This window comes from Bos mutus, chromosome 18 (genome assembly GCF_027580195.1).
Source record: "Bos mutus isolate GX-2022 chromosome 18, NWIPB_WYAK_1.1, whole genome shotgun sequence".
Taxonomy (NCBI): Eukaryota; Metazoa; Chordata; class Mammalia; order Artiodactyla; family Bovidae; genus Bos; species Bos mutus.
Window position 1 is genome coordinate 10,233,966 of NC_091634.1, and position 20,482 is coordinate 10,254,447.

Sequence of the window (20,482 nt, forward strand, 5' to 3'; positions counted from 1 at the left end):
CTCAAGTGGGCCTCAGCCGCGCCTCTCGGAAGCCTCTTCCGGCTATGAAAGGGCCAATCGAGCCACCGTACCCTAGTGCTGCCTAGTCCCGTTTGTTTTCACCTAGTAGATACCCTCGGGCTTCCCAGGTGGCTCAGTGGTGAAGAATTCGCCTGCCAAGTAGGAGATGCGGGTTCGATCCCTGGGTAGGGAAGATTCCCCTGGATAAGGAAATGGCAACCTGCTCCAGTTTTCTTGCCTGGGAAATCCCATGGGTAGAGAAGCCTGGCGGGCTATACAGTCCATGGACTCGCAAAGAGTCAGACACGACTCAGCGACTCAGTTGAGTTCAGTCGCTCAGTCGTGTCCGATTCTTTGCGACCCCATGAACCGCAGCACGCCAGGCCTCCCTGTCCAACACCAACTTCCAGAGGCTACCCAAACTCATGTCCATTGAGTCGGTGATGCCATCCAACCATCTTATCCTCTGCCGTCCCCTTCTCCTCCTGCCCTCCACAATCTTTCCCAGCATCGGGGTCTTTTCAAATGAGTCAGCTCTTCGCATCAGGTGACCAAAGTATTGGAGTTTCAGCTTCAGCATCAGCCCTTCCAATGAACACCCAGGACTGATCTTTAAGATGGACCGATCGGATCTCCTTGCAGTCCAGGGGACTCTCAAGAGTCTTCTCCAACACCACAGTTCAAAAGCATCAATTCTTCTGCGCTCAGCTGTTTTTTAATAGTCCAACTCTCACATCCATACATGACTACTGGAAAAACCATAGCCTTGACTAGACGGACCTTTGTTGGCAAAGTAATGTCTCTGCTTTTGAATATGCTGTCTGGGTTGGTCATAACTTTCCTTCCAAGGAGTAAGCGTCTTTTAATTTCATGGCTGCAATCACCTTCTGCAATGATTTTGGAGCCCCCCAAAATAGTCTCTCACTGTTTCCATTGTTTCCCCATCTATTTGCCATGAAGTGATGGGACCGGATGCCATGATCTTAGTTTTCTGAATGTTGAGCTTTAAGCCAACTTTTTCACTCTCCTCTTTCACTTTCATCAAGAGGCTCTTTAGTTCTTTGATTTCTGGCATAGGGTGGTGTCATCTGCATATCTGAGGTTATTGATATTTCTCCTGGCAATCTTGATTCCAGCTTGTGCTTCTTCCAGCCCAGCGTTTCTCATGATGTACTCTGCATATAAGTTACATAAGCAGGGTGACAATATACAGCCTTGACGTACTCCTTTTCCTGTTTGAAACCAGTCTGTTGTTCCATGTCCAGTTCTAACTGTTGCTTCCTGACCTGCCTACAGGTTTCTCAAGAGGCAGGTCAGATGGTCTGGTATTCCCATCTCTTTCAGAATTTTCCACAGTTTATTGTGATCCACACAGTCAAAGGCTTTGGCATAGTCAATAAAGCAGAAATCGATGTTTTCTGGAACTCTGTTGGCTTTTTCGATGATCCAGCGGATGTTGGCAATTTGATCTCTGGTTCCTCTGCCTTTTCTAAAACCAGCTTGAACATCTGGAAGTTCACGGTTCACGTATTGCTGAAGCCTGGCTTGGAGAATTTTGAGCATTACTTTACTAGCGTGTGAGATGAGTGCAACTGTGCAGTAGTTTGGGCATTCTTTGGCATTTCTTTTCTTTGGGATTGGAATGAAAACTGACTTTTTCCAGTCCTGTGGCCACTGCTGAGTTTTCCAGATTTGCTGACATATTGAGTGCAGCACTTTCACAGCCTCATCCTTTAGGATTTGAAATAGCCTAAACAGAATGTGGTCCACTGGAGAAGGGAATGGCAAACCACTTCAGTATTCTTGCCTTGAGAACCCCATGAAAGTATGAAAAGGCAAAAAGATAGGACACTGAAAGATGAACTCCCCAGGTCGGTAGGTGCCCAATATCCTACTGGAGATCAGTGGAGAAATAACTCCAGAAAGAATGAAGGGATGGAGCCAAATACCTGATGTGAAGAGCTGACTCATCGGAAAAGACCCTGATGCTGGGAAACATTGAGGGCAGGAGGAGAAGGGGATGACAGAGGATGAGATGGTTGGATGGCATCACCGACTCAATGGACATGGGTTTGGGTGGACTCTGGGAGTTGGTGATGGACAGGGAGGCCTCGCGTGCTGCGGTTCATGGGGTCACAAAGAATGGACACGACTGAGCAACTAAACTGAACTGAAACAACAGCAAACAGTAGACACCTTGCCTGACCCGAACTCCCAGGACTTTATTGGCGAACATATACGCTTGCCACAGCCTCCCTTCTTTCTGCCCCTCTCGCGTAACCCTGCCCCTTTCAGTTGTATGAGCCTCCTGGGTCATTCTGCCCGCTTCGCCCCGCGGATTCTTTAAATCCTTTTCATTTCAACTTTCATGAGCTTTCCCGGCCACCGTAAACGCAAAGAGCCTTTCCGCTTGAACCACACCCCTCCTGCGTTAAAGGAACTCTCCTGGTCTTCGAACCAGGACTCAGTGGCCTCTCTTTCTGACCTCTCTTTTTTTCCTCTGACAAGTCTCCCTAGGTTATAGCCCTGTGCGCTTAGTTACTATTTCAGCGTCCTAACGCCACCACACTTCCTAACCGGCCCCTCTCGGCCCCTCCCTAAGCCTTGGGGATGCCTAGTTTATTGCGCAGGCACATAGCCCCCGTGGTCTTCGCATTCCAGCGAAGCCTGCCGCGGTGGACTCCGCTTCAGGGACTCAAAGAACTCCATGCCTTTTCAGTAACTTGCTACAGCTCCGGATATGTGTTGAGAGACCCTTGGCCCAAGGAAGGAATAATAAGAGGCCCAGAGTGGACAGAAGACTTAGCAGTTGTGAAACCTTCACCAGTGAATTGGGTGGAAGTCTGACCTGGGTTCAAACCCTGGCTGTGCTGCGGAGCGGCTAAACGATTGCGGACAAATGACCTATCTCTTTGGGCTTCATTTTTTCCCTCTGTAAAAGAATGTAAAGCACCTGGCCTCCGTCCTCACTTAGTGTGGACCTTAGTAAGTGATCAGTATCAAGCACTGTGGTTATGAACTTTTCATGTGGTCTGGAAAGGAAAGCAGGCTTTGCATTGAGGTATTTTAAATATTTATTTAATGTTTTACAAACTACATTCTCCACTTTCCTCGAGGCCTCAGCTCAAAAGTATCTGTCCTCCAGGAAACCCTCCTGAGCTCCCAGACCTCCTGTACCCCTGGACTCCCCACCCCGTCCCTGCCCACATTTTGTGTCATCACTGACAGAGATGGGTGTGTCTTGGTCATGGTCAGCGCATGGTCATGGTCATGTGTCTCCAGCACTGTCCCAGGGCATGACTGCTGAGTGAAAGAATGAAACTCTTGAGTGCAGAAGGTGAATGACTTACCTCTGTGAACCAACACAAGGACAAGAAGAAACCTTAGAAAACTTCTTGCCTTGTCCCTTTCTAGTACAGATACTAACGATAGTAATGATTCTGTGAAATTGTAGGCCTAGTCTTCAAGTCTAGAGATGTAATGAACATGATGATGAAGTCTCCCAGAAGATGGGCAGATGGAGATTTTGTGGGCTTTTAAAAACAACTATGAGTCTTATTTGCTGCACCTGGGATTTTCACTGTGGCACGGGCTTCTCTCTAGTTTGTGGCGCATGGGCTTAGTTGCCCTGAGGCAGGTGGGATCTTAGTGCCCCCACCAGGGATCGAACGCACGTCCCCTGCATTGGAAGACAAATTCTTAACCACTGGACCACCAGGGAAGTACCTGTGAACCTCTTTTTTAAAAGTGCAAAATCACGTGTACAAATTTAAATAGAGGACCAAAGAAAGCCCAGGCAAGTGAGGGACCTTAAAGCTTTATCTTCTCCAGTTTCACTGTTACCCCATCTCGCTTTCAGCACTAGACACCCCAACATCCTCATATACTGCAGAGTCCTGATCTGTTGCAACACCAGGGGCTCTGAGGTACACTGTGACCTCAGATGGGGCCCTTGTAAAGCCCTCCCCCATGTCCACTGAATGACCAAGTAAATACTTGCATTCCTGTTAAATCAATCACCGATCAGACCCATTCTGTGCTCCACTAGGGGACGCCCAACACCAACCAGTGGGTAAAATTTCAAATTCTAAGCGGGCTGGGGACCTGAACTTATGGGTCCCCAAGGAGAACGGATTGAGGGTCCTGGATTCTGGGAGAGGAGGAGTTTGGGGGGCCTCGACTCCCGGGGTCCTGAAGGGAATAGGATAGGGGGTGGGTGCCTGAGAAAGGAAGGAGGAGTCTGGGAAGTACACCAGGATTGGTTGGAAGCAGAACTAGCCTGGGCAGTGGTTTGGTTTGGCTTGAGTCTGTGGGAAACAAGTGGACAGAGCAGGGATTGTTCATCCAGGGTCCCCCCTGCCCCATCACCCACTGGGCTTGGCAGCTTCAGTTCTTCCCAGGCCCTGGGGACTTTGGGGGCATTTCCCACAACCCCTCCCCAAGGCCCCTGTTTTCTGCTGGACTCACAGCTGCCCAGCCCCAGGACTGGGAAAACTGCCCCAAGAGAGCTGAAAAGGCTGGCCGGAAGTTAATGTCAAGTCTGTTAGCAGACTACAGGCCCTGCATCCTCAGAGGCCAGTAGCCCAACCCATGGGATTTGGGGGCACAGGACCTAGTCCTTCCAGATGCAGGAGTCCAGGCCCTTCGCCCCCTCCACCCATGGGCCCCAGCACTTTCCTCCCTCAGACTGCAGGGCCTCTGCTCTTAATTCACCCCCTGTGCTTTTGGCCGGTAATTCCCCACTGCCCAGATACCAGAGGGTAGAGTCCATCCTTTCAGACCTGGGAGCCAAGTGAATACTCCCCTCCACTCCCCCAACTTTCCATCAGCAATTGTCCTTACCACACTTCATTGTGACTCCACGTAGCCTGTGACCAGCCCAGCTGCGTCCTTTAGAGTATGCTCCCTGTGACCCCTATCCAAGGTGGCTGCACCTAGATCTTGAACTCGTTCCTCACTTCTTCACCTTTTCTTCATCACCTGCATTGCTGTCTGAAGTTATCTTCTCCGTGGGTCGTCTCTGCCTCCCACCCTATCCCCTCAGCCTCTCTATTTGTGGCTCAGGATGGAACAGAGCTTCTGGTCCTGAATAGGAGCTCAGGAAACATTATTACTATTGCTAGTAAGAAGAGCTAAAAAAGCATACTGCCAAGCTGTAATCAGTAAAACCGTATGAAGCTGGGTCAGGACCCAATCAGTACCTTTTTGAGGGGCCATGTGAAGGCAAGATCAAACCAGTCAATCCTAAAGGAAATCAGTCCTGAATATGCATTGGAAGGACTGATGCTGAAGCTGAAACTCCAATACTTTGGCCACCTGATGCAAAGAATTGACTCATTGGAAAAGACCCTAATACTGGGGAAAATTGAAGGTAGGAGAAGAAGGGGACAACAGAGGATGAGATGGTTGGATGGCATCACCAAGTTGGATATGAATTTGAGCAAGCTCCGGGAGTTGGTGATGGACAGGTAAGCCTGGCGTGCTGCAGATCATGGGGTCACAAAGACTCGAACACGACTGAGTGACTGAACTGAACTGATGAAGGCAGGGCTGTCTTTTTCCCTGCTGTGTCTCCAGCGCCTGGTTGTGTCTCAATAAATACATGATAGGGAGTGGGGCAAATGTATAGGAACTGGCACAGAACACAGCTTTTACAGATCTGCCCTCTTGGGTCCCAGCCAACCTGGGCCCTGCCTTCCCACACTTAGCAATGACTCATGGGCACCACTGTCCCCTCTGCCACCGGGCCATTGAACACCTCTCTGCGATGGCATAATTTAAAGTGTCAACCCAGTGATTCATGTTGATGAATGGCAGAAACCAACACAATATTGCAAAGTAATTATCCTTCACTTAAAAATAAATAAATTTTTAAAAAGTGTCAGTCCAGGCCCCAGACACAGTCAGAGGCCGCTGTAAGTAAGCTGTATTCATTTACCTGATGCTGGGAAAGATTGAAGGCAGGAGGAGAAGGAGATGACAGAGGATGAGATGGCTGGATGGCATCACCGACTCAATGGACGTGAGTTTGAGTGAACTCCGGGACTTGGCAGTGGACAGGGAGGCCTGGCGTGCTGCAGTCCATGGGGTCGCAGAGTCAGAGATGACTGAGTGACTGACCTGAACTGATTCATTTCTCATTTTACAAATGAGAAATCTGGGACTTCCCTGTTGGTCCACTGGTTCAGGCTCTGTGCTTCCACAGCAGGTGGCACAGGTTCGATCCCTGGTCAGGGAACTAGATTCCATGCGCCACGTGGCATGGCCAAAAAAAAATGGATGAGAAAGCCAGACCTCGGTGAGGGTCAGTCTCTAATTATTGTTGTTATGATTATTCATTATTATTATTCACCTCTTTATTCTCACTGACCAGGTTAGGAAGATATACATAGAACAGGTGCTCAATAAGTGTTGGTTGGCAGGCATCAGCTCCTCCATCTTGGACCCTGAGGTCTCAGAAAAGTGATGACGTTGAAAAGAATAAACTTGGCTTTATTATTATTATTGATAAGTCAGGCTAGAATTGGGAACAGGATGCTGAGAGTTGCAAGGAAGTGGGCAGGGGTGTAGATCAGGGGACCCAGGGAGTTGCTGGAGCCTGGACTCCCCCGTGACTGGGGGCCCAGCTGTTAATCTTTTCCTGACAGCATAGAAAAGACCTGGTCAGTAATAATCCCTGCATAGGTGGTCACAGCTGCCGTGCTCTTGGTGTATATGTCCCTGGGGAGAAAGGACAGACGGACTGAGGGAGGAGGGGCTGGGGTCTGGACTCCTGTGTCTGAGGGATGGGTGGCTGGGGGTCTGGACTCCTGGGTTTGGGGGCCCAGAATCACGTGTCCTGTTGGAAAAGGTGACTAGAACCCAAAGCCGTGGATCCCTAAATAGGACGGGGATGGGATCCCAGAATCCCAGAGCTAGGTGTTGGGAGCTAAGATACCTGGGCCTTGAAAGATTACAGGTTTGAACCTGGACTCCTGAGTGTGAGGGAGAAGGGGCTGGGGTCTGGGACTCCGGGCTCCTGGGGTGTGGGTGGGGGGCAGGTGATACCTGATTTTCTCATCCACGGCGGGCAGATATGTCTTCTTGTACAGCTTCTGGGCGGCTGCCTTGGCTGTATCCCAGTAACCTAAGAGTGACTCCTGCACCTGGGTGAGCAGGGCAGGGCTGGAGGCCTCGTCTTGCTGGGGAACATGGGCCCCTTGGACCTCTGCAGGAGGAGAGTGCGTTAGGGTAGCTGAGGGGCCTGCTGCAGTGGGGGAATAAAAGGGGGAAGGAGAGGGATGGGCAGGGGCAGGGCGGGACAAGAACCGGACTGGGAGGATGCTCGGGGCTCCTCCCCGTCATGGCATCCCCACCTCCCCTACTGACCCCACTCAACCCCACTCACCGAATCCCAACACCAGGAGGATGAGAAACCCGACCAGGAAGTATCTCGTGCCCATGGCGTCAGGAGACCTGGAACACTGAGGTGGCTGGGGGCAGGGCCATGGGAGGCATCTGGTCCTGGGGTCTCCGGGCCTCAGGGATATCAGCCTAGGACCCCCTCTCCCCTTCCTCCCCACCTGAGTCAAGTTCCTAATGACTTGAGCCTCACTTCCTAATATTCTATGATGCTACTCCTGCTTGCTGATTGTTACATCTTAATTCTTTGTGTTTTTGTTTTTGTTTTTTTCCGTTGTGTTGCATGTGGGATCTTAGTTCCCCGACTAGGGACTGAACCCAGGCCCAGCAGTGAAAGCGCCAAGTCCTAACCACTGGACCACCAGAGAATTCCCCGCAACATCTTATTTCTAACATTCATTCATTCAAGAAGCGTTTCTTCAGCACCAACTGTGTGCCAGGCGCAGTTCTGGGCCCAGCCTTGAATACAGTAGCCTGCCACCCTCAGGAAGCCAACATGAGAGAGACATGCAAGGAGCAAACGTCAAATGAATGAATTAAAGTGCCTGTCTCCCTCTGATAAGTGCTCTGGAATGCAGAGGGTGTGCTGTGTAGCCCAGGAAAGCCTCAGCGGTGGGGTGGCATTTATGTTAAGACCCACTCAGTACAGGGCCACGTGCCATAGTCTGGGTTAAGAGCCACCACTTGGATGAGTGAGTTTCCTCTGCTCTGGGCCCTGTTCTACCCACATTCCAGAGTCATCTCGATCCCAACCCTAGGAGGGAGTCACTCTCAGGGACAACAGGGCTCAGTCCATCACATCACCCTCCATGTTTCAGAGACTGCGGCGTGGAGGTTGATATCTGACAGGAGGAGGATCAGCACACACAGACATTCTACAGTTTTTAAATTCCATGATTCTTTTTTTTTTTTTTTTAACCCCGGCCATGCCACATGCCCAGCTTGCAAGATTTAAGTTCTCACACCCGGCACAGGACCAAGGCCCCCAGCAATGCAAGTGCCCAGTCGTAACCACTAGACCACCAGAGAATTCCCTAAATTCCATGATTCTAAAACTGGAACTAATTTTTTTTTTTTTTTTTAACTCTGAGCCAAGCAGCATGAGGGATCTTAGTTCCCCAACCAGGGATCGAACTCGTGCCCCCTGCGTTGGGAGCTCGGAGTCTTAACCACTGGACGGCCAGGGAGTTCCCTGGAATCTAATATCTTGACTTTTGCAGTTTCTGATCTAACAATCTTGGGCCATTTCTGCTGTCCCCCGCCCCCCTCATTTCTGTCCCCTCTCTTACCAGACTCTGGCGGCTGTCCTCAGCAGCTCCAAATGGGCAGAGAAAGGCTTTATAGCTCTTGAGATCCACCCCTCCACCCCCACCTCGACACCTCGGCCAAAGTCCTGGCCAACAGGGCTGCAGGGGTGGGAGGGGGAGAGTTGGGGGGGAGGTGGCATGGGGACAGAGAAGGAGACAGGTTGAATGGGGGGCTGCGGAGGGGTCGGGGGTTCTGGGTGCCCACCAGGCACCAGGTCTGGGGTCTCCGTCACATGGGAGGGGAAGGCAGAACTCTGAAGGAGGGGCGGCTGGCAGGGGTGGGGGGCTTGCTAACTGCTCTCCAGCCTTCACCCTCCACCCCAAACCGAGAAGCCTGAAGTCCTCTGCCCCCCATAAGCTGGCAGTGTGGGTCTAGCACTGGGGGCAGGGTGGGGTCATCCCTCCGGGCCTCCCAGTCCTCCCCCCCCCACCCCCACCCCCACTGGTGCTCCTACCACGTGTCACTTCCTCCACCCCTTACCCTCTGGAGGGGGATGGGGGGTTATCTCTGGCAAGGCCAGGAGGGACTGGGACAGGGACACACACAGGAGAACTTGTTTATTGCAGAAGGTGTGACGCTTTAATTTTGGTCGCTTGGCCTGCAGAGCAGCTGGGGACACAGACTGTGGGCCTTGTTTAGGAGGTTATCCTTGGAACTGCGGAGCCAGGCCCGGGCGCGGGAGCCCAGGTCCTTCAGATGGTCATCGTAGTAGGTCTCCATGAAGCCCCGGAAGGCCGTGGGGCCCCTGGAAGGGAGGGGATTCACGGTGGAGACCGCAGATAGCCCCCAAGACTTCTGCTCAGTTCACCCATTCCTCTCTTTGACCCAGGACCCCGCTCTCAACACATACCCTCCACCCTTCTCAGACCCAGCGTCACAGGCCTGCCCCCACCCCATCCTGCTCCTTGGAACCCACGAGTTTGGGCATAGTCTCTCCTCCCCCAGACCCAGGATCCAGACCCCCAGCCCCTCCTTCTTCAGACCCCCAGCCCCTCCTTCCTCAGATTCAGGAGTCCAGGCCCCCAGCCCCTCCTCCCCCAGACCCAGGATCCAGACGCCCAGCCCCTCCTTCCTCAGATTCAGGAGTCCAGGCCCCCAGCCCCTCCTCCCCCAGACCCAGGAACCAGGCCCCCAGCCCCTGCTCCCTCAGATCCGGAGATCCAGACCCCAGGCCCTCCTCCCCCAGGCCCAGGGGTCCAGGCCCCCAGCCCCTCCTCCCTCAGATCCAGGATCCAGACCCCAGCCCCTCCTCCCTCAGATCCAGGATCCAGACCCCAGCCCCTCCTCCCACAGACGCAGGATCCAGATCCCCAGCCCCTCTTCCCCCAGACCCAGGGGTCCAGGCCCCCAGCCCCTCCTCCTGCAGACCCAGGATCCAGGCCCCCAGCCCCTCGTCCTGCAGACCCAGGATCCAGACCCCCCAGCCCCTCCTCCCCCAGACCCAGGAGTCCTCCTCCCCCAGCCCCTCCTCCCCCAGACCCAGGGGTCCAGACCCCCAGCCCCTCCTCCCCCAGACCCAGGGGTCCAGGGCCCCTAGCCCGCCCCCACCCCACCCCCTGCTCTCTGAGAACCAGGCCCCCAGGCCCCTTCTGCACACACTTACCAGAACCACTTCCACTTCTCTCTGGTCCTGTTCACCAGCGGCTCCACCCACTCCTTCACCTTGCCTGGAACCAGGCTCCAGGAACTCCTGGCTGGCGCTGGCTGGGGGCTCAGGGTACCCTCAGGCTCTTCTTGCTGGCATGCTAGGTGGGACCAGAGGACAACTTGGACGACCCGGCCCCTGAACCTGTCCCTCTCCCCTTCCCTCCATGCTCGTGGTTGCTGTCACTCCTGGAGCTCTCTCACTGCCTTCTCTGTTCCTCTGACCCCTTGCCCCCCTCCAGCCATCGGTCATCTCCTTTCACCCCCTGTGCCCAGGACCCCCATCAGCGCTCCATCTGCCTGAAGCTCCCTCCCGCAGTCTGTAACCCTCGCCCCTCCAGGCTTCCCTCGCTAGCTGATCTTGCTGCCTCCTCTGTTCTCCTGCGACCCCACCCACACAGTCTGAACGACCTCCGTGGGCAGTGAGGGATGTCCCCAGGGACGGAGGTTGGCAAAGCTGTGTGTCAGGCTGGTGGGCCAGGGGTTCTACCAGGAATCACATACACCTGTCGGTCCGGCACCCCCACACCTGGGCAAAGCCTCACCTACAGAGACCAGCCATCACACAGGTACATGTCTACAGGCATGCACAGAGGCACCCATGCGACCAGTGGGGTGCCCTTGGCCAACGACTTAACCTCTTCAAGACTCAGTTCTCCCTTCTGTAGAATGGGCTCGGGACAGGACCTAGCTTATAGGGTTACTGTGAGAGTTCAGAGTTAACACGGAGAACCAGTTTCCAGGACATCGGAGGCACTGTGTACATAGTGATATTTTAAATGCATGTGCAGAGGGACTTCATTGCTTAGTCCAGTGGTTAAGACTCTGCGCTTCCAATACAGGGAGCATGGGTTCCATCCCTGGTCAGAGAACTAAGATCCCACGTGCCTCGTGGCATGGCCAAAGCAACAAAACTTAAGAACTGCACGTGCAGAACCCAGACATACTCACACAGCAGTACACACAGACACTCTCCCACCCGCTAACCATCAAATCTTTTGCATAATTACCCCCTAAAGACACACACACGTGCCCACAAGCATATAAATGCGTGTTCACACACACACGTTCACCTCGCCTGCCTACTCTTGCTGACATACACACAAGTGCAAATTCATGGCCAGTGTCATCTGTACCAACCCTGTGTATACACTTTTCAAACACGGCCACCCCTGACACAGACTCCCAGACACGCGCACAGATCTGCACGCCTCACAGTCACGCACACTCACACCCCAGGCTGCTGCGGGGTCCCCATACCCCACCCCTGGCTCTTCCTCACCCACGACACAGGCCAGGACCAGAACGCAGAAGCAGAGGGACGCCAGGGCCTGGGGCCTGCATCCAGGGAACGACATTTCTAGGGTCCTCGGTCCATCTGAGCTCAGCTCTCCAGGATGGGGGAGGGGCAGGCTGCACTGAGCAGAGCCCTCCCCTGGCCGCCTCCCCACGCCCCTTGGCAGGGACTTCAGAGAGAGAGGGGCCCAGGTGACAATGACAGTCAGAGGCCATGCCCGCCCCTGCTGGCCTCTTTCCTACCCTCCCACCACCCTAACCTGATAGGAGAAGACAGAAGTTTCTTTGGCCTCCTGGGCTGAACTGAGTTCAAATCCTGGCTCCACCTCTTGTGATAGCCCCTCTTTGGGGCCTCAGTTTCCTCCTCCGTAAAATGGGCCCACAATCCATACTTTAGGACATAAATTAAATGATGTGATAACAAGGGAAATTAGATATTTTAAGTTTGTAAAATTAACATTTTTATTTTATTTGGTTGTACTCTGTGGCACGTGGGATCTTAGTTCCCAGACCAGGGATCCAACCCACACCCTCTGCACTGGAAGTTCGGAGTCTTAAGCACTGAACCCCTGGGGAATTTCCTAAGGGAAATTCTTAGTGTGGAAGCTGGCAACAAAGATGCTCACAAATCAGAGTTGCCTATTCTTTCTTTTGTCTCTGAGATCCCTTGGCCACTGGGCTATAGAGCCAGACACACCTTCACCTCTTGATCAGTGTGAATATAGTCCCTTCTCTGGGCTCAATGTTTCCATCTGTAAAATGGGGATAGCAGTGTCTGCCTCCCAGGGTCCACATGAAAGCCAAGTGAGGCCCTGTGAGGGAGAGCTTAGTGGGAGGTTGTCAACATCAGGCTTCGGTCAAACACCAGACAGAAAGAAAATGAGCCTTTTTCTCCCGGAGGACTTGAGTTGTGAGCCAGGGTGCGCAATGTAGCCAAGAAACCACGGGCTGGATTCTTTGGTCTAAGGGTGCCAGATGAAATACAGGACGCCCAGTGACATTTGAATTTCAGAGAAATAGTGAATCTTTTTTTTCGTATAAATATGTCCCACGCAGTATTTGGGAAGTATACTAAAATTTATTGGTTGTGTATCTGAAACCCAAATCTAACCAGGCATCCTGTGTTTTTATGTGGTGATTGCAACAATTCCTGGAGGAGGAAATGGCAACCCACTCCAGTGTTCTTGCCTAGAGAATCCCATGAACAGAGGAGCCTGGCGGGCCAGAGTCCATGGGATAGCAGAGTCGGACACGACTGAGTGACTAAGCACATATGCACTCTGACAATCGACCTTTGGCCACAACCTGAATGACTGTACAGAACTGATCAGGAGGCCTTCCAGAATGCCATCTATTCCAGTGGGCCCTCTGTGGGCTCTGGCATACAGTAGGTGCTCAATGAATGCTCCCTAGAGTTCCTCACTCACAATGTGTGTTAGTTGCTCAGTTGTGTCCAACTCTTTGTGACCCCATGGACTGTAGCCTGCCAGGCTCCTCTGTCCATAGGATTTTCCCAGGCAAGAATACTGGAGTGGGTAGCCATTCCCTCCTCCAGGGGATTTTCCCGACCCAGGGATAGAACCCCGGTCTCCTGCACTGCAGGCAGATTCTTCACATCTGAACCACTGACAATAATAAGTGAAATAAAATCTGCAGTTTCCAACTGCGATGATGAAAATTTTCTGGGAATGGATAGTGATCATGGTTGCACAAGATTGTGTATCTACTTAAATCCACTGAACTGTACACCTAAAAAATGGTTCAAATGGTAAACCTGATGTCACATTTTACCATGATTAAAAAAAAGAAAAAGAAAAAAACCCATCTTGCATTGTGTTAGGGGAAGCAGTGGGGTATTGGGTTCAGAGTCTGGCTCCACCTCCTTCCTGCTGTGTGTCCTGGTGTATGTTGCTTAATGTCTCTGAGACTGTTTCTTCATCCGAGAACCAGAGTCATGGACTATGTGCCTACGCAGGAGAGTAAAGTAGATCGTTTACCTAACTTACCCTAACAACACCAGATACACTGCAAAGCCGTGCTGTTAACCCCACTGCTAATTATTAAGCTTGGATTTCCTGATGCTCGCTACCCATCGGGGCACATTAACTCACTGAATTAACCTCACTGCTGCGAAGTGGGCATCTTTTTCATTCCGATTTTACAGGTGAGGAAACTGGAGCTGTGGGGGTTGGGCTCCCCAGCCAGTAAGTGGTAAATTCGAAGCCACCCCTTTCACTCTGCCTAACCAAGCCAGAAACGAGCTCTGTCTTCACTTCCCCCACCCCAATCCCAGAGGGCAAGAGACAGATGGAAGCAGGGCCAGGGGTGGGTGGGCCTGAGGGGAAGGTCTCTGACCCTGCTCCAAGGTCAGCATGAGCTGTTCCCTGCTTGCAATGTTTGCCCATCTCTGTCATCCAAGGCAGGAACAGGCTGAAGGTCGTTCAGGGTGGACCTCAGGGGTGGCTCAAAAAAACAACCGTGGGTGAAGGGTGGGGGGCAGAGAGGTCACAAAGGGGGAATGGGGGACGGGAGCAGTGAGCCCTGAGATCTCAGCATGTGTGTCTGGGGACAGAGAGCATCTCTGAGCCTGAACCTCTGTGTCCACAAGATGGTCAATCCCACCTCCAGACTCCCAACCACTCCAGGGTATCTGCTTCAATCCAGATTCCACTCCAGGCTCTCTGCTTCAATCCAGATTCCACTCCCCGTCCCATGAAATCCTACATTCCCTTCCCTTCCGTCATCCCTAATCTCTCACCTCCCTGGCTGCTCTGGGTTGTGGCGGGGAAGTCAGGGGTGGAAGAGAGGTTGGTATATCCCTTCCATCTCTACTTTCTGCCTTTGGAAGATCTCCATGCATTCATTTTATTATAAAAGTTGAGATATTTGGAAGAGAAAACACATAACAAAAACTGAGATATTCACATACCATAACAGTCACCCTTTTCGAGTGCACAACTCAGACTTCCCTGGTGGTCCAGTGGTTAAGACCCCACACTTCCCTGCAGGGGACCCAGGTTTGATCCCTGGTTGGGGAACTAAGATCCTGTATGCAGTGTGCTGATGCCAAAAATAAATAAACAAATGAAGTGTGCAATTCAATGAGTTTTGGTATATTCGCAAAGTTTGCAACAATCACTATTATCTAATTAGAGAACATTTCATCAGCCAAAAGGAAACCCCACACCCTTTAGCCCTCACTCCTATCTCCTTCTCCCCAAGGCAGGGCAACCACTGACCAGCTTTCTGTCTCTTTGTTGCTGTTCAGTCGCTCAGTCGTGTCTGACTCTTTGTGACCCCATGGACTGCAGCACGCCAGGCTTCCCTGTCCCTCACCATCTCCCAGAGTTTGTTCAAACTCATGTTGGTTGAGTTGGTGATGCCTCCAACCATCTCATCCTGTGTCTCTGTAGATTTCCCAATTCTGCACATTTCATGTGAATGGAATCATGAGGTCTGTTGTGGTTGCTCCTGTCATGGTTCATCCCTGTTGCAGTGTTGCAGCGTGTGTCAGTGCTTTGTTCCTTTTTTTTTTTCTCCTGGATTTTTGTGTGTGTGTGCAGCTTGTGGAATTTTAGCTCCCTGACCAAGGATTAAACCCTGGCCCTCGGCAGTGAGGGCTTGCTGTCCTAATCTCTAGACCACCAGGGAATTCCCAGGGCTTCGTCCATTTTATGGCTGAATGATATTCCACTGTATATGGACATGCATATACAGATATACATACACTATATGGATTTATTTATTCATTCATCAGGTAATAGGTATTTTTTGGCTGTTTTCCACTTTTTTGACTATTATGAATAAAAGTACTATTAAGAGGTGTGTACAAGTTTTTGTGTGAACCTGTTTGTAGTTCTTTTGGGTAGAGACCTAGGAATGCACTTGCTGGGTCATGTGGTAACCTTGTTTAACTTTTTTTTTCCTCTTCCAATTTTATTGAGGTAAACTGGACAGAGACATTACTTTGCCAACAAAGGTCCGTCTGGTCAAGGCTATGGTTTTTCCAGTGGTCATGTATGGATGTGAGAGTTGGACTGTGAAGAAAGCTGAGCGCTGAAGAATTGATGCTTTTGAACTGTGGTGTTGGAGAAGACTCTTGAGAGTCCCTTGGACTGCAAGGAGATCCAACGAGTCCATTCTGAAGGAGATCAGCCCTGGGATTTCTTTGGAAGGAATGATGCTAAAGCTGAAACTCCAGTACTTTGGCCACCTCATGCGAAGAGTTGACTCATTGGAAAAGACTCTGATGCTGGGAGGGATTGGGGGCCGGAGGAGAAGGGGATGACAGAGGATGAGATGGCTGGATGGCATCACCGACTCGATGGACGTGAGTCTGAGTGAACTCCGGGAGTTGGTGATGGACAGGGAGGCCTGGTGTGCTGCGATTCATGGGGTCTCAAAGAGTTGGACATGACTGAGCGACTGAACTGAACTGAAACTGGACATACAATACTGTCTAAGTTGTACGGCATAATGATTTGACTTACATACCTCATGTAAAGATTACTAAACACCCACATTTCATATAGATTCAAAATTAAATGCAAAAAAAAAAATTTCTCGTGAGGAGAACTCTCAGGATCTACTCTCATGATAACTTTCATATAATGTGCGTGCGATGTGTGCCTGTGCAGTTGTGTCAGACTCTCTGCAACCCCGTGGCCTGCAGCCCACCGGCTCCTCTGTCCAGGGGATTTCCCAGATGAGAGTAGGTTGCCATTTCCTCCTCCAGGGGATCTTCTCAAACCAGGGATCGAACCTGGATCTCTTGCATTGCAGGCAGAGTCTTTACTACTGAGCCGCCAAGGAAGCCTCCACATATAATGTACAACAGGGTTTTTTGTTTTTTTTTTTTTAAACTCCCACTTTTACCAAGGACCCACCAACGTGGGCCAAGATCTCACCAAAACCGTGAAGAAGGCAGCCCCTCGTCATTACCAAGAAGTCTACACCAGCCTGGGCAGCAACTTCCACACCAACAAGCGTATAGGCCAGGAGATAGCCCTGATTCTGGCAGGAAGTTCAGCAACAAGACCAAAGGTCGTGTTGCACATCTGATGAATCGGATTCAGAGAGGCCCGGTGAGGGGTGTCTCCATTCAGCTGCAGGAGAAGGCAGGAGAGGGGAGAGAGAATTACGTGCCTGAGGTCTCAGCCCTGGACTAGGAAATCGCTGAAGTAGATCCTGACTCTAAGAAAACCCTGAAGCTCTTGGAGTTTGGCAGTCTGTCCAAACTGCAGGTCACTCAGCAGGCTACAGTTGGGATGAATTTAGAGCTGTTTGAAGTTTTCTGCTGTGCTGAAATATTTTCATTAAAACTCGGACCAAAAAAAAAAAAATTTCCCAAGGTGATTTTTTTTTTTTAACTGATGTACAATAACTATCTACTTTATGAGGAATTGCTAAACTGTTTTTCAGAGTGGCTTCATTCATCCTTTTTCCTACTCAGTATAAAAATGTTGTTTTTTTTTTTTAATAGAAGTATGGTTGTTTACAATATGTTAGTTTCAGGTATGCAGCAAAGGGATTCAGTTGTGTACTCATCTTTAAAAAATATTTATGTATTTATTTATTTGGCTGCATCAGGTCTTAGTTGCGGCATGTGGGATCTAGTTCCCTGACTGGAGATTGAACCCTGGTTTTCCATATTGGGAGTGCAGAGTCCCAGCCACTGGGCCACTAGGGAAGTCCCCCTGTGTGTCTTCTGAGTCTTTAATGTGAGAGATTTCTGGGGATTTAGGAAAGTGCTTGGGAAATCATTTGATTGATTCCAAAATGCTAAATAAATAAACCAAGTTAAAAGTAATTTTTTTATGAAATCGCTACCCATATACCAGCTAGGCAAGACCAGTGCAACTCCTCATAGGAATTCGATCTAATAAAGGATATGGGGGACTTCTTTGTTGGTACAGTAGTTAAGAATCTGCCTGCCAATGAAGGGAACACGGGCTCGATCCCTGGTCTGGGAAGATTCCACCTGTCTCGGAGCAGCTAAGCCCATGCGCCACAACTACTGAAGCCCGTGCACCCAGAGCCCATGCTCCGCAACAAGGGAAGTCATCGCAATGAGGAGCCCATATACCGCAAGAAAGAGTAGCCCCTGCTTACTTCAACTAGAGAAAGCCCGCTCGCAGCAATGAAGACCCAGCACAACCAAAAATAAATACATTAAAACAAGAAATCAGGACATGTGCACATTTTAACATGCTGGATGTGATGCTAGTGAGGCTGGGGTCAGGTGTGTGTGCTTAATTGCAGCTGATATGATAGGCAAGGTGACTTGGGGAAGGAAGTCAGAGTAGAATATAGCTCCTAGAAGCCCCACCTAGGTTCAAATCCCATGTCTATGCACTTTGGGCTTTGTGGTGTCTAGCAAGTGACTTTAGCCTTCTGGGCCTCAGTTTCTTTCTCTTATAATAGGAGCATGACAGCATCTGCCTCAGGGGGGTTTGTAAAAATGATATATTACTTTAGATTTTTTTTTTTCTCCCTGATTTACCGTATTCGTTTCACCAAATATTAAATCTTTGTACCATACCTAGTCCTGTGCTAGGCTATGCCTGGGTCCACAGTGGTGATGAAGCCCTGTCCCTGCCCCCAGGTCTCAGAGTTCAGTGGGGCGTGGGACAGACCCATCCCCACACAGTGATGACCCAGAGTGGACAGGGCTGGGATGGAGGTGCTTGACCCAACCTGGAAAGGCTTCCTGGAGGGCTTCAAGGAGGGCTTCCTGAAGGAAGGGACATCAAAGCTGAGACGTGGAGACTGGGGATTGTGTCAGTCTTTTCTGGTTTCTAGCCCATGCCCTCTTTCAAATCCCTCTTCGTTATCCGTTCAAAATGTAGTAAGATCTACCACCTGCATGGTGATGAGTCAACCCATGAAAAATGAAGCTCATGATTACACGGGGCATACTGAGTCTTTGCCAGCCTGTGGACCTATGTCCGCCTGCCCCTTCGGCTTGGGCTTTTTCACCATCCTCCAGGACCATCTCTACAGTATGACTGGGTAGGCATCAGGGAACCAGTCCCCCAGGTCTGAGCACCTTGCGATCTGAGAACCAACTGTATGGCCACAGGGACTTTGCCACCTCCCAGTCTCTGAATCTATACACCCCAGTCCTCCCTTGCCCTGGGAAGGATCCTTACGTGGCCTTCAGAAGAACTTCTCTGTGTTCGACGGTGCTAACGACTCGCTGTGTTGTCTTCACGACTTGACCAAACCACGTTACTCCTCTGATGATGGGAAGGAATTTGCTAGGGCCTGGGGCCACCTGGGCTGGGGCTGGCAGTGCCCAGAAGAGGAGCAAGGGTGCAAACATTTCCATAACGGGAGCCCTTTAGGATGAGATTCCAGGGATGGGAAAGGAGATCCTTGACTGTGGTTCTGGGTGTCGTGGCATTAGAATGCAGCGGAGGGTACCAGAGCGACCAGATCGTTTTTACCATGCTGGTAATTGCCTTACTCTCAGCACTAGACTCGTTCCCCGCTCTTTCTAGGCGTGGTAAAAGCAAACTAGCCAATCCCGAAGGATCTAGAGTGATTACATCATCAGTTGCTAGTGCTCCTCTGGGCAGATTGCCATCCACTGGACCAACCTTTAGAGAGCCCTGAGACCCGCCCAAGGCGGGTGGAGATGCGGGGGCACTTGGTGGAGAATATGAGATCCAGGGCACAGAATGGGCCCCAGAGCTCTCAAGGGTCCTCTAAGCCTGTGCCGGGGCCCGTGCTAGCTTCAGTCTTCCAAATCTCAAATTCTCAGTGTCCCATTCCACTTTTACCGCCCCAAACCATGAAGAGAGCCACCAATACGACCAAGAGGGACAGAACGAGCTTTGTGGTGGGGTGGGTCCGGAGGGGCACTCTGAAGGTTCCTTTCTGGGCACTGAGGAGAGCATGGGGCCTTATTGATGCTGGGGGTGTGGAGGGGTAGGGGGTGGGGGTCAGGTGAGTCTCCCTTCCCTTAAGCCCTCACCTGACCATCTGCCTCCCTGTACCCACCCACCTCCTCCACTTCCACCCCTCCTTGGTGGTGGTGGGATCAAGTAGGGCACAAGCCTGAAGCCTCAGGCCCAAAGCATTTTGTTGTTCAGCACCTGCGCCTCTAAATTTCCCTGACTGGTAGGGACCTCAAGCTGCTATAGTCCCTTCCCAATCCAGGGGACAGCCTTCCCCCTCTCTCTGTGGTCATCTTCCCTCAGGGGTCTCTCCTCCCAGCCTTGGGTGGGCGGGGGCGGGGGCGGGGAGTGGGTTCTCTCAGTAACACTCAATAACTCACTAACTTAGGACTTTCCTGGGGGTCCACTGGCTAAGACTCCGTGCTCCTAGTGCAGGGGGCCTGGGTTCGATGCCTGGTCAGGGAACTAGATCCCACATGCTGCAACTGAAAGACCTGGCACAACCAAATAATAAATAATTATTAAAAAAACCGACAGACCCAACTCACTAAGTCAATTCACACTGTGTCCCCAGGCCATCTCTACCATCCCCTCTCCCTTCTTAGCCAGCCTCTTCAGCTAAAATGACTCTTCCTCCCAGGGTCTGGGGTCCTACAGTCTGCCGCCACACACCTGCACCTTTATCACATCCAATGTCACTTTCAGACTAGCCTTCCTATTCCCCCATCTTTTTGCATCTGGGAGACTCCCCCAAACTTCCCTGGATGCTCCTCTGGGATTTTAATTTCAATGCCCCCAGTGTTTTTTGGAGAGAGGTCTTTATTTTTTTGCCACGCATTGCAGGATCTTAGTTCCCAACCAGGGATTGCACCCAGGGCCATGGCAGTGAAAGCATGGAGTCCTAACCGCTGGCCCGCCAGGGAATTCTCTAG

At 51.3% G+C, this 20,482-nt stretch overlaps 2 protein-coding genes and 1 pseudogene across 2 annotated transcripts; 1 reads left to right on the forward strand and 2 right to left on the reverse strand.

Annotated features, from left to right (window-relative positions):
• Window positions 1–6,629: 6,629 nt before the first annotated feature.
• On the reverse strand, window positions 6,630–7,442 carry APOC2 (apolipoprotein C2). Its single transcript, XM_014479642.2, has 3 exons — window positions 7,388–7,442; window positions 7,048–7,207; window positions 6,630–6,720 (listed from the first exon to the last, which is right to left on the reverse strand). Exons 1-3 carry the CDS (start codon window positions 7,440–7,442, stop codon window positions 6,630–6,632), a joined length of 306 nt encoding a protein of 101 aa, XP_014335128.1.
• Window positions 7,443–9,288: 1,846 nt separating this feature from the next.
• Window positions 9,289–11,711, reverse strand: APOC4 (apolipoprotein C4). The gene is made up of 3 exons (XM_005900308.3): window positions 11,636–11,711; window positions 10,313–10,454; window positions 9,289–9,454 (listed from the first exon to the last, which is right to left on the reverse strand). The coding sequence occupies exons 1-3, from the start codon at window positions 11,709–11,711 to the stop codon at window positions 9,289–9,291; spliced, it is 384 nt and encodes a 127-aa protein (XP_005900370.1).
• A 4,768-nt stretch (window positions 11,712–16,479) lies between these two features.
• LOC102286117 (small ribosomal subunit protein eS17-like) lies at window positions 16,480–17,749 on the forward strand (annotated as a pseudogene).
• Window positions 17,750–20,482: the final 2,733 nt, after the last annotated feature.

Coding starts and splice junctions, on each gene's coding strand:
- APOC4 (XM_005900308.3), bottom strand. CDS start 11,711: ATGTCGTTCCCTGGATGCAGGCCCCAGGCCCTGGCGTCCCTCTGCTTC. Junction 10,455..11,635: donor GGTCCTGGCCTGTGTCGTGG/GTGAGGAAGAGC, acceptor GGTCCCACCTAG/CATGCCAGCAAGAAGAGCCT. Junction 9,455..10,312: donor GAGAAGTGGAAGTGGTTCTG/GTAAGTGTGTGC, acceptor CCTCCCTTCCAG/GGGCCCCACGGCCTTCCGGG.
- APOC2 (XM_014479642.2), bottom strand. CDS start 7,442: ATGGGCACGAGATACTTCCTGGTCGGGTTTCTCATCCTCCTGGTGTTG. Junction 7,208..7,387: donor CCTCCTGGTGTTGGGATTCG/GTGAGTGGGGTT, acceptor CTCCTCCTGCAG/AGGTCCAAGGGGCCCATGTT. Junction 6,721..7,047: donor GCCGTGGATGAGAAAATCAG/GTATCACCTGCC, acceptor CTTTCTCCCCAG/GGACATATACACCAAGAGCA.